The sequence below is a fragment of the Notechis scutatus genome, chromosome 2 (genome assembly GCF_049901735.1).
Source record: "Notechis scutatus isolate UNSWTSFEM ecotype Mainland chromosome 2, rNotScu1.2, whole genome shotgun sequence".
NCBI classification, from domain to species: Eukaryota; Metazoa; Chordata; class Lepidosauria; order Squamata; family Elapidae; genus Notechis; species Notechis scutatus.
Genome location: NC_142010.1, coordinates 79,553,906 through 79,566,769, shown reverse-complemented (window position 1 = coordinate 79,566,769; position 12,864 = coordinate 79,553,906). Strand labels below are relative to the sequence as shown.

The 12,864-nt window shown below is 38.1% G+C and overlaps 1 protein-coding gene across 2 annotated transcripts in view; it reads left to right on the top strand.

The window, feature by feature from the left end:
- SPOCK1 (SPARC (osteonectin), cwcv and kazal like domains proteoglycan 1) overlaps positions 1-11,962 on the top strand; it is a 528,048-nt gene extending 516,086 nt beyond the window's left edge. For both annotated transcript variants that reach the window (XM_087955273.1, XM_087955274.1), the window contains 2 exons: positions 5,537-5,674; positions 8,300-11,962. In XM_087955273.1, coding sequence (XP_087811399.1) covers positions 5,537-5,674; positions 8,300-8,481 — 320 coding nt within the window. In that variant the 3' untranslated portion in view covers positions 8,482-11,962. The remainder of the gene's footprint in view (positions 1-5,536; positions 5,675-8,299) is intronic.
- Positions 11,963-12,864: the final 902 nt, after the last annotated feature.

Sequence of the window (12,864 nt, the reverse complement as noted above, 5' to 3'; positions counted from 1 at the left end):
AAAGGTAAAGACTAAATTAACTGTGACTCCTGGTGACTAATTTGAGGCATCCGTGTTATTTTCATGGCATCATGACAGAGATGTTTTTTCATTGGCTTCTTCTCAGATGATTTCTCAACTTACCATTCTAGCCTACAAAGCTTTGGCCTTTCCTGGTGGTCTTCCATCCACAGACTACTTAGATCCAACCCTGCTTAGCAATTAAAAAAACAAAACAGCCTCCAAAAGTTGGCTTGGTACTATTATCAAATCTGAGCTAGACTGTACAGCTATTTATAAACTATGTTTGTAACTTTTAAAAATTGGACAGTCACTTTAATATCTGCAATAGCCGAGATAGAAAATGCATTTATTTATAATGTATGAAATATTAGAGCGATTTCTCATTTCTCTGTCTCTTAGGCAAGTAATAGCATGGCATTTCAAGTAATGCATTTTCTTCGTTTTTTCCTTCCATGGGAAATGGAGTGAAAAGAGCCCTTTTGACATATACGCACACTTTGCAGAGACTATAGAATTGGTGAAAGAAGCTCCTTTTTCATTATTACTACCAGTAAATCAAGGAGCATCTATCTGACAAAAGAGTGAGGGTTCCTCTAACTGCCATCATCCAGTATCATAATAAAGGCTGCCTCTGTGCATGAAAGTGAAGCAGAGGATGGAAATTACCACAGAGGCACCCGTGAGGAATGAATCTAACTGATCTCCAGGGAAAAGTAACTGGGGTTGTAGAGATGCCTTCAAGTGCATTACCGCTGTAACTGCTGAAGCTGATAACAGAAATAAGCCAATTTTCTTAAGGCAGTGTTGGAAGAAATGTCCATCTTAGTTCAGTTCCAAGTGAGGGAAAAGGCACTGGGAACATGGAGACTGTTTGGAAATATGATTTAATGGTGGATGGGATCACATGCCTGGGAACTCCTAGGTGAAAAAGGGCAATCACTTGCTTCAAGATGTTGGGTGAAGAAAACAGAAGACCGAGATGCTGAGAGTGCCTGAGTTTTATACCCTCCATTGGGCCCCACCTTAGTGTTTCCTGTTTCTGTATAAGAAATGTATCCCATTGGCTGTCAGACTCCCAGGGGCTGGGGGTCTTAACTAACTTTCTAGGCTTTGTCTGTGTCCCAGGCTTGTTTGAGTGCTGGCTGAAGGTGCCATGTGGTGAGATGGGTAGAGGGTTAGCTTTGTTATGTAGCATAGACTGGCTCGGGCCTTAATGGCCCATTGACAAAAATGTGAGTTTGTACTTCTCTTTTAGGGGGAATATTCTGCCTTTTTTTTTTTAGTATATCCTAAAATATTTCATTTTTTCTAGGAGAGGGGTAGGTTATAACTTCCAACAGCAGGACCAATTAATTGAACAGCTTCAGTTATTTATTTATTGGATTTATTTATTTATTTATTGGATTTATTTATTTATTTGTTTGTTTGTTGTTTATTTATCTATCTATCTGCTGCCCATCTCTTAGTGAACAACTCTAGCCAGTCTCTAGCATTGTCTATTCAGTTGTACATAAAACGAGCTTGTATCATGGAGTTTATTATAAACAAATCATCCCCCAATTATTCAGCTCATTGACCCCTTCATCGAGTTTCAGATGGTTCGTCAACCCCCAATATACAGTATATTGTGTAAAAAGTAATTTAATAAATGCTACTTTAACTAATAGCACTATGAACAATAACAACAATAATAGAAACAGCTCAAGGCCTTGCTGAGGGTTGATCATCCAAACCTGGGGAACACTGTCTCACTGCTGGCCACCTCAACTTCAGGACGAGGGATTAGTATGGATCTCAACACCAACCAGATTAATTGACCTCAACTGATCTTCCATCATTCCATCATTTATCAGCTTCCTACTGACCACCATACATTTACTGATCCCCTTTTGACCCTTAGCCACTTATCGATCCTTTGGATAACCCTATCAACCCTTGGGGGGTCAATATTGACCACTTTTGGCAACCCTGTTATAAAATGAAAGCATGCCTAGAAAATTCTTTTCTTTTCTTTCACAGAAGAGCTCATGTAGCAAACTGTCTCCCCATTAGATACACCTGAGTTTCACTTCATCTTCAACCATCTCAAGACACAGAATATGTACCTTCACTGATATAACCTGGATCACATACGAAGTCAGATTAACTACTCCTTGTAGAAGACATATTATCTTTTAGATACAATGACAGATTTGGGGGAGGGGGAAATTAGGGCATCTCCCACACCTTTCCAGCAGATTTTTTTTCTGCTTTTTTTTTCCTATTTTTTTTCTGTTTCAGGAAAAAAAATGATATTATAGATTTTTAAAAATGCTAAAATAGAAATATTGACTTAGATTACTGTTAATTTGACTGTGGGTATTTGGATGTAATTTATTGTCTCATTCCTTTTGTGCCTTATACAAGTAAGCACCCTTCTCTGTCAGAGTTGTTTCTATATTGTAGTATCATGTAATTTGCACAGAGCCTTGAATTAGCTTGTCTCAGAGGTTCTTTTCAGATGCTGTCTGTCATTAAAATAGCACTATTTTTATCTCCTTAGCCACTGAATGTTTTATCCACTGGATGCTTTAAAGCTAAAAGGGACTTTATGTACTCCCCCCTCCCTTTTAATAACATGTTTATTCTCTCTGTGTTTTGTGAATTTGGTCTATCTTCCACAAAGAAGCAAAGAAAGGGGGGCTGAATTTCACTAGTTAGGTTTTTCCATACTGTTAGGCAGGAATTATGGCAGCCTAGTCTTACTCATGTCCCAGGGCTAGGGAGAGAGTATATGTGAGGTGTTTCCTGATACTTAGATGGAGACAGCAAGAACCACCAAGTGCAGTATCCAGGCAGGAAATGGAGCTAGAGTATGTAGACCCAAAGGACCTCTGGGAACAGTTCTTCCACTCTGCTACTATAGTAGGTTAAAAAATGGACATTAAGAACCAACCTCATGTCTCAAGTAATTATTTCCTCTCCTTATTCTTTCAAGATTTTTTGTGGGGGCATGATTGTTTTGTGCCTGATACAGAAGAAGGAGTCTAACTGAGCCAGGTAGATGGAGGAAAAATATTTTCTTCTTTTTCACAGTTTTTTCAACAGAGATATAAAGTAACAAAAACATAACACAAAGGTTATTCTTATTCTGAGTTTCCAGGGTTTGACAGGATAGCTAGATTAGTGTTAAGGAACAGAAGCCTCTCAAATACTACGGAGAAGTGAGTTGACGTCTTTGCCCAGCTAGTCAAAGACATCTTGAAGTTCCAGATTCCAAGAGTCTCATGCCTGAAGAGAGTGCAGATGGCTCAGCTGCACAACTGGACACAATGAACTCAGCACTGTGATGGGACCTATTGACCCACTTGAGTTAAATTAAGAAATTGTAATTAAGAAAAATGGCATTCCAGAGGGAGGAACATTAAACATTGGAAATGGAGCAAGTGGAAAGATTAAAGAGAGCAGTGTTGGAATAAGAGATTTCTCAATTAAAAATGAGAGGCTAAAGAATGGATTATTATTACTGCAACCAATCCACACTTCCAGAAGTTCCTGTGGAAAGTCCAGAATACAGGCAAAGAGAGGGTCCTACCCACTAAACTGGACATTGGAGAAAAGGCTTGCCAGCATGGAGGAAAGTCAGTTTATGTATGTGTTAAGTTAACTGAACTCTTTGTTAAGGCCTATGAAATGACTTGAGATAAATGGACAACTATGCACTATTTTTTTTAAAAATGGTGAAATCCCTGCAAGAATTGAAGCCTGAAAGTCCTAGAAGAAATGTCAAGGCTCTATGGTAAAAGATGTCTGATTTATTTAAGGCCTTCACTCAAAGAGTGGACATGACATATACCTGATGTAAACAGACAGCAGCCAATACAATTAGGAAAATCAAAACCATGATGAAACTGAAACAGTTCATGGCTAACTACTCAACGTATTTAAGATCAAGCATTTCTAATGGTACTAAGAAACTTGAAAGACACTAAGACCAATAGTAGTGTACCAAAGCAACCATCCCAAGATACTCACAAGACTTAAGAAGAATTCTGGTTAAAGTCAGTCTAAGATTTATACCATGTCAAGCACTAAAAATACTACAGTACATTAAACTACATCATCCAATATACCACTATGAGCAAGGTTCCTGACAAGACCCAGCATCCACATGTTTCAGGTATAGAGAAGTGGGACATGCCAAGAAAAACTCAAGTTTAAACCAGATTGAGTCAAAAAGTTTAAGGCAAGAATAATCTTAGTAATAGCAATAGCACTTAGACTTATATACCACTTCACAGTGCTTTTTACAGCCCTCTCTAAGCAGTTTACAGAGTCAGCATATTGCCCCCAACAACCTGGGTCCTCATTTTACCAATCGTGGAAGGGTGGAAGGCTGAATCAACCTTGAGCATGGTGAGATTCGAACTGCCAAATTGCAGTCAGTCGGCAGTCAGCATAAGTAGCCTGCAGTACTGCACTCTAACCACTACATCACCACGACTCATCTTGCAGTACATTGTTTTCTAAATGCACTGAGAATACTATTCCACCCATGAGGTGTCAATTTAATACTATATGGAGATCCAAAAATCATCTGGAAAGATACTAGAGCCAGGATTTTCCCAGGCACCACAAATGCAAATAAACTATTCTTGGGAAGCCAACCTTCAGTGGAAGTGGTTGGAGAATAAAGTGGGATTTTGTAAGGATGAAGGATCATCCCTATGTTGTGCCATTCTGGGATAATTTACCGTGATGGGTCTAATATGGTAGACCCTTCCACTAAGAGAAAACTTGTATATTCTAAACATTCTTGTGAATATTTCCAGCAGTATTTCTAAAGACTTAGTAATTTTCTGATTCTTTCCAAGGTAGCATTCATTGCATACATCTATGGTTGAAAAAAGATTGCATTGATTTGTGCTGTGGTTAATAATAAAATGGAATGTATGGCACTTGTGTGTGTGTGTGTGTGTGCGTGTGTGTGCATAAGTTCATTTTAGTGATTGCTTTGGAGTAACTAGCTAGCACTACATGGCACAGATTCCTTCACATAATATTTCCTTAAGTACATATCCAGCAAAATGAATGTGAGATGCATATCTGCAGTATCCAGTACACTGTTCTTAGACAATTATTGGGAGAGAACTGGCAACAACTGGGCTGGATATTTAAAGTAGCAAACTTTACTTCTTCATAAACTAAAATAATCCCAGGTAACAGTGGTGGATTAAGGCTCACTGGTGCTCTAAGCACTGACAAATCTTGGTGCCCCTCTCCTTCGTACATACTGTACGAACAAAGCCATATTCTCAACTTTGTGGTGCCCCCTGTGGGCCTGGTGCCCTAAGCATGTGCTTAGTCTGCTTAATGATTAATACACCACAGCCAGGTAAGCTTTGGCCTCCATTCATATTGAATATCTGCCTTGTATCAAAGTATCTAATTTACCTAAGAGGCATTGATTCAGGAATAAATAAGAGGCATAGTAATTTTGATCTAGCTATATGGAATCCAAAATCTGGAAAAATAGTGTTTTGCTTGCCTCCAGGTACCTTCATCCCCCGCTGCAATGAAGAAGGCTATTACAAAGCAACTCAGTGTCATGGAAGTACTGGCCAGTGTTGGTGTGTGGATAAGTATGGAAATGAGATTGCTGGCTCTAGGAAGCAAGGGATAGTAAGCTGTGGTGAGTAACAACAGACTTCCTGCAAGAAAATATGAATTAACTCTAATGCTGGCTAGGAAAGCACAGCATGACATAGAAGAAATGTATTAGGACAACCATCTTCATGTTTTTGCATTTATTAAACAGATGTGCTCATACAAAAAACATCTCTTTCTAAGCATGAAAGACAATATATGATTGGTAACAGTATCCAGTCTGCTTTTCCTGTCAGCTTAACAAACAACAGTGGTTTATATTTATGTAAAATATTCTGGTGGAGTGATGATTGGGGATATATATATATATAGAATGTTTTGTTTGAGGTTTAAAATAATATGAGGTACTCCATACGCAGGGGAGTGGGAGACCCACATACAAATAAGGCATTTATCAGAGTTGCTTTAGGATTAGGCAATGCTTCAGAAATCATTCAGAAAAGATGTTTTGAAGGAACTACATCTTTTCCTGGGGTACCCCTATTCAAAGCACATTTTTGGAATTGCAACTGAAGCATTGCACAAGCATCATTGTCACAGAAGTTTAATAGCAAAGGTTCCTGCTAATACTGCAACCACGCATATTCTTAGCTGCATGTTGCAAATGTGACATCTCAAACTAGCGAATCCCAATAAAGGCTCACTGGACCTTAAGCAGAATCCAGAATCCATTGCCCACCATTGGTGGCCATGTCCTCTCCACTCCTTTGCCTCAATCATTGTCTGTCAAATGGGATGCAAACACCACCAAAAAAGAATTCTTATTGCCAAGTGCCAGGACAGTGATCAGGTGCCCAGGAAATTTGTTCTTTTCCAAAAAGAGGCAATAAGCACACCAGGTATGAAAGGATTTCAAGCTATATTATTAACTCAAGCAGACAAAATTAAGAGCGTAATATAAAAAGTATACCTATCAAGCAACAGAATACCTAAATCTCTTATAAACTCCTAGGGCTCCTTAATAACTATAGCAGAGATACTCAAAGAGCAGCCAGATTCCACATTACCCAGTGTTAGGTTCTGCACAGAAACTCCCAACAAGCAACAATAGCACTTAGACTTATATACTGCTTTACAGTGCTTTACAACCTTCTCTAAGCAGTTTACAGAGTCAGCATATTGCCCCCAACAATCTGGGTCCTATATTTTACCCACCTCGGAAGGATGGAAGGCTGAATCAACCTTGAACCTGGTGAGATTTGAACTGCCAAATTGCAGACAGACAGCAATCAGCAGAATTAGCCTGCAGTACTGCACTCTAATCACTGCAGCACCATGGCTCAATAACCAATTTTTTTTTTTTATCGAAACCTGGCATCATGTCTTCATAGCTCTGCTGTGGTGATGAGACTGCAGGACCTGATCTTGGCTGGCTGGCTGGCACATGACTCTCAAATAGAAACAGAAGATTCTCTTGCTTTCTCCTTTTTTCAGCAAGCAAGATTTAAAAACCAGCAGTTTAGTGCTCAATGAGCTTTAAACTTCTGGACTTTTCTTAAGATGGAGGAAAAAATCATAATACCTTACTAAACTCTCAAAATAATAATGATCTTCTACATTGCCACTACAAACTCCTCTAGGAGCGCCACCTGGAGGACAGGTAGAAGGCAGGCCAAGTGCAGTTTCTACAACTCCATCCTCAACTGAGGAAAATTAAAAGGGCACATTTTGGCTTTTGAGAAATGCAGTCCTGAAACTTTTTTAAAGCAATATTTATTCAGAGGCATCAATGCCTATAAATGGAAAGTCCGAGTCTGGAATTTCTTCTTTAAAATCAAAGCATGAGCAGTCATAGAGTTGGAGTTTATTTATTTGTAAGGTGACTAAATATAAGGAAATTGTTGGCGTTTAGACTTCAAGGATCCTTTCCCATTTTTTTCTAGCTGCAAAGACATTCTTTGCATCCTGTACATTTGCAATGGAAACATTCTGCATCACAGAGACTTCTGGATTTTTTTTTTTATTAAGGCACACTTTCAATTAAGAAAAGTGAAACCGGCCAGGAATAGTAGACAGGCTGACTGTCAGGAAGGTTTGTCTGCTATTATTGATCTTTGCAGGAAACATCTACTCAGCTCTCAAGGCACATACACTTTGAAAGCCAACTAAGCAATAAACAAACCACATAATTATTTTAATGCAGAACCACACTACGTTTCTTACTTTTAATCTTCTTATTGGACTTGGTAGATAGGCTCACAAATGGAATATTTCTTCTTCCATTTCCATTACATTATTTCTTGAGATGTCAAATCATGACCGACAGTAGTGTTTAATGATGCTTGTGGGGAGGTGTTTTGAGGCTTGCAATTTATTGAGACCACCAACTCATTTCAGATACCTTCGAATACTTATGAGCTGGTGGTGTCTTTCAGTCACCATTGACCTGAAATGGATTTGAACCAACTATTTAGAAATGTAAGGTTCTGTTTTCAGCTTCTGAAAACGCATGGTTTAGGGGGGTTCTGCCAGGACTGTATGCACTTTTGAGTTCCCATTGTGATATGGTCCATTGGGCAGCGGGGGGGGGGGAATGTCTAAAAATAAAACTGACAGGAAGAATGAGTATAACTTAATGAATGAAACGGTTGACGTGCCAAGGCAGAAAACTGGGCTTAAATCATAGCTGTGAATTCTTCTCCTTTTGCAGAAGAAGAGCAAGAAACCTCAGGGGATTTTGGTAGCGGTGGATCAGTGTTGTTGTTGGATGACCTGGAAGAAACACACGAAGCAGCAAAAAAGGACAAACAGAAGATACATGTAAGAGCAACTAATGAGGACGATGAAGATGAAGATGATGATAAGGATGATGAAATTGGGTATATATGGTAGTTCCCATACCTCTGAGGACTCATGTTTTGCACAATGTCACCAATCATTTTGTATCTCCGCAGAGATAATGGAAACATCAGGCATCACATGCGAAGTTCAGTCAATAACTGTATGGGCCTCCCAGTATGCACACTGATCTCCTTCCCAATTGGGCTTTCCTTTCACTTTACTGGTAGCCTCACCTCCACAGGAACAATGGAGATCAGCATGCATAGCTGAATCTGTCACTAAAGTGAACTGGGAAGACCTTTTGTATGTGGTGCACTTTGTACACTGGGGATAACTTTATACACACCTGTGCATTTGGGCTCCTGTGGCCATCATACTGCCAGTAAGGACAACTCTCTCGCCCCTTGATTTAATTTTATATACTCTGTATTAATTTGGAAAAAGGCTTTCACTCTCAAATTTTTCTGCTCTTCAGCATAACCGTATGCATTATTCTCATTTGTTTTTCACTTTTCCCATAATTAAATCCATGCACCCAGCATATCATTTTGAATGAAACAGAGACCATGGAGGAGGGGAGGGGGAGATAGTCCATAGTAAACTTCTTTCACACTACAGCTTCTGAGGTTTTCATATGGTGCATCCTTTTGCATTGTGCAATTTGCTGTCAGCTACCCACACTGCTTTCTTTTCAGCAGCTAAAGCAGGCGATCTTTTTGTCTTGCTGTGCAGAACCCGCTCGAAAAGATCAAATTGCTTTCCCGTTCTGGCTTGACTAAATTATTTCATTTTATCTCCTTCTTACTTTGCCTGATGTTGTTTAGCAAAAGGAAAGCCGAATGCCAATAGTAGCCAGTTAATAGTTAATAGTAGTCAGTTCTCCCCACTGACTATGGGTGTAGAGGACAAGATCTCAGTTGACCTTTTAGCCCATTAATCAATTTCAGTTCAGTTTAAGTTAATGAAAGTGATGCTGACTTTAAAAATAAACTGTTGATTTGCATGCTTACACACAATGCTCACCTTTCGACTTCTAACAAGAGGAACCTCCTTTTCAACACAGACGAGGAAGTCATACTCCACAAAGGCATTTCTTTGTTTCTTGTTCATCTTTTTGCAGGCTTGCAAGTCTCGAATTTGTTTTAATTGAGTTTGCGCTGATGCTATGCAAGCTTCTCCCTGCTTCCGGAATTGGACTGCTAAAAATGCTGCTTCTTTTTTTCATTTACTCTAATGATTCCTCATAGGGAAGCACTGAAACTGTCAGAGGCACTAACCATCAAAAGGAATAAGCTGTCTTTCCTTTATTTAAAATTGTTAGTATTTATTTGCTCCAGTTTAGAAGAAAAAATATCCTTAGGCAGTTGTTTCTATGGTTAATATCACTCCTAGTTAACATCACAAGAGAAACTTATACACATGAACTGGAAGAGTGTGGAATAGAATTATTCCATAAACGGTCCTGAATTATTCTATCTCCATAGCAGCATCTTGTGCTCAATTGCCATTAATTATGAGAAAATAAATGTGCTACAGCAGACATTATAACAAGTGCCCATTTTTTCTTATTAAATACAATAAAGTCAACTGCTACGTAAGTCTTTTAAATTCTGCAAAAAGCTAAGGGCCATTTAGTACAATACAAAAATATTTTTATTCTAATACAAATTAAAAAAGAAAGAAAGGGGTATATTAAAGATGCTAATTCTTTGGTATGAATTTCTATTATTCTTTCTTAATAATTACAAATGGCATCTACCCACAGATCATTGCTTATTCTATTACAGCTTGTCTTATTTATGCCTTTTGTTTCTGGCACAATGTAGTTCAAGTTGCTTTTAAACAAAAGTTATACAAGAAGACCTGAAAATGAATCCATCAAAATAATGCCAAATATGAGAGCTTAATACTGCATTTTCACTTTGTTCAACTCCTCCTAAAAAAGAGCAATCCAAATTAATTGGCCAGAAGAAAAGGTGCTTCCCAGAGAGAACCTTTTCTGAATTTTTCTCCCACAAAGATTTCTATTATTTTAATGCACAGTTTAGGCTTTGATATTTGATTCCTAAGGATATTTGATATTTGACTCCTAAGTAATCAAATTTCTATCTATCATCTACTGCGGAGCCCCAATAAAAGAAATTCATATAGTAGCTTTAATTTTTTTTTAAGCAACACTTTATCTATAGCAAGCCAAACTGTGATGTGTGTGTAGCATTTACTATGACATACAATGAAGCCATTGGGTTCTGCCCTAATTGCCATTTGGCCTCTACTTATAGCCAATAATGTCCATTGGAGGTTTGTACAGATCTCCCTAGCAAACGAATATAAACTGTTACCTGATTTTCTTACCTAGCCCTAACCGTCTTTAAAAAAAAAAAAGCCATGAAACTAATTTTGTTTAGAAGAGCTGCAACAGAAACGAGTAGCAGTTGATGCTAGAAGTTGTACTGTTGGCTATATCAGCAACGGGTCCTGGGTCAAACCTTGGAGCATTGCAAAGCTGTTACATGTTGATATCACCTTCTCACCCCAAGAGTTGTAACATATCACACTTGTAAGATACTTCAGAAAACCATGAGATGTTTTTCCCAGACTCATGCTTAAAGTTCTGTAAAATTAATGAAGTTTACTCCCGAAGACAAGTTGATGTTAAGTGCAATGTACAATACAAATTGCACTGACCACGGTCTTTAAATTTGGCTGCAGAGCTATTAAAGAAAAGTCAAAAGCCAACTGGAAGCTGTAGTATAATGCCCACTTTTCATTCTACTGATTAAAGGTGAAGTTTCTGTTTAATAAAGCTCCTAGAAATCACCTTTCCTTTAGTTGCAATGAAATGCTGTCTGTCGCACAATGCAAAGTAATTTACATTTAGCTTCATTTTCAACACAAACAGTAACATGGGAGAAGCTTTTTGAGGGGGTTTGCATATGTGTATGTGCATGTTTGTTTGGTGTCCCCTTATTGCTGAATATTAAATCAGTGATTTCTCCTACTTGACTAGCATCCACCTCTGCAACTCACAGGAAATTCTATATGAATCCGATAATAAAGTTCCCACTGATTTAAAATGGATGTAGTAGACATGATTACTTCCATAAATAAAACAGCCCTGATCTGAAACTTGGGGGGAGGAATCCAAATTGGGAGAATTGTTGGGCTTAAATGTAATATTAACAGTACATTTCATCTGATTGTAGACTTGTACAAAAACATAGTTTGTTTATCTTCTTGTTTCTTCAAAATCTGTAATCCATCTGTTGATCCCACAGTCTTATGGTAATACAGTTTTCATTTGTATGTGGTACCTCTGTGCATTCAAAGTTGCCAACACATGGTGGTGTACAATTTGTTGAAGAGGTGTTTGAAATGTTTTCCCTGAAATATAATATCCTACAGTAAACCATGGCAAAAGATGTCAACATTATAAAGGAGAAAGTCATTTCATATATGCTGAGTAGAAATGAAGTGTAACTGATAACCTCCTTAGTTTTAAGAACACATATAAAATAAACTCTTAAGGATTTGCCCTGGTCCTTCTTCATTTTGTCTGTACCTGCAAACATTGTTCTGTTTGTGATTTCCTTTCATCTAATTTTCTGTTTCTCTAGAGCAGGGGTGTCCAACCTTGGCAACTTTTAAGACTAGTGGACTTCAAGACTCATGGAATGGCTGGCTGAGGAATTCTGGGAGTTGAAGTTCATGAATCTTAAAGTTGCAAAACCCCTGGTTAGAGAAAACATTTTAAGCTTGGAAAGGGGGCAAGGTTTCAAGAATGTGCTATAAACCACCATGGATTTATGTAATTTTAGGTAGGAAACTTACAGGAACAACTATAATTATATCAATTGAACAGCAGCCTGTAAAAGAAAGGCCAAGCCTTGGTAGCCCCATGAGAGCAGAGCCAAAGAAACAGAATAGAACTGTGCCTTTGGAGGAACTGAAAACTGGCAGCTTAATTTCCCAGTCATTGTCATGAGGAATACTTTGCTTCATTAGAAAATAGTAAACATAAGCTTTGGGGAAAGGGACAAAAGGGCAAAACTACACAGGATAATCTAAGCAAGCCTTATAAACTATTATTCCTCTGAAAAACTGTGCAAAACTAGAACAAGTCCAAACACAAAGCCATGGCAGCATCTCTGAGTTTCCTATCAAGCCAGAGAATGCAGCAATTCATTTCTCATTAAACTGCTGAGGGAAAAATAATAATAATGTAACTACTATTTTGTCTTACCAAGCCAATAATAGACCTCCTGTCCTAGCTTCTCTAAAAACAAAAACAAAAATACTTTATAGCTTTTCATGGATTGAACTGCTACCGGACTAAAAATAACAATGGTGTTTGGCTATGCATATAACCAGAACACAAATTGGGTTATTTTGTACTACATTATATTCAATTTTGATACAGTGATATGAACTAGC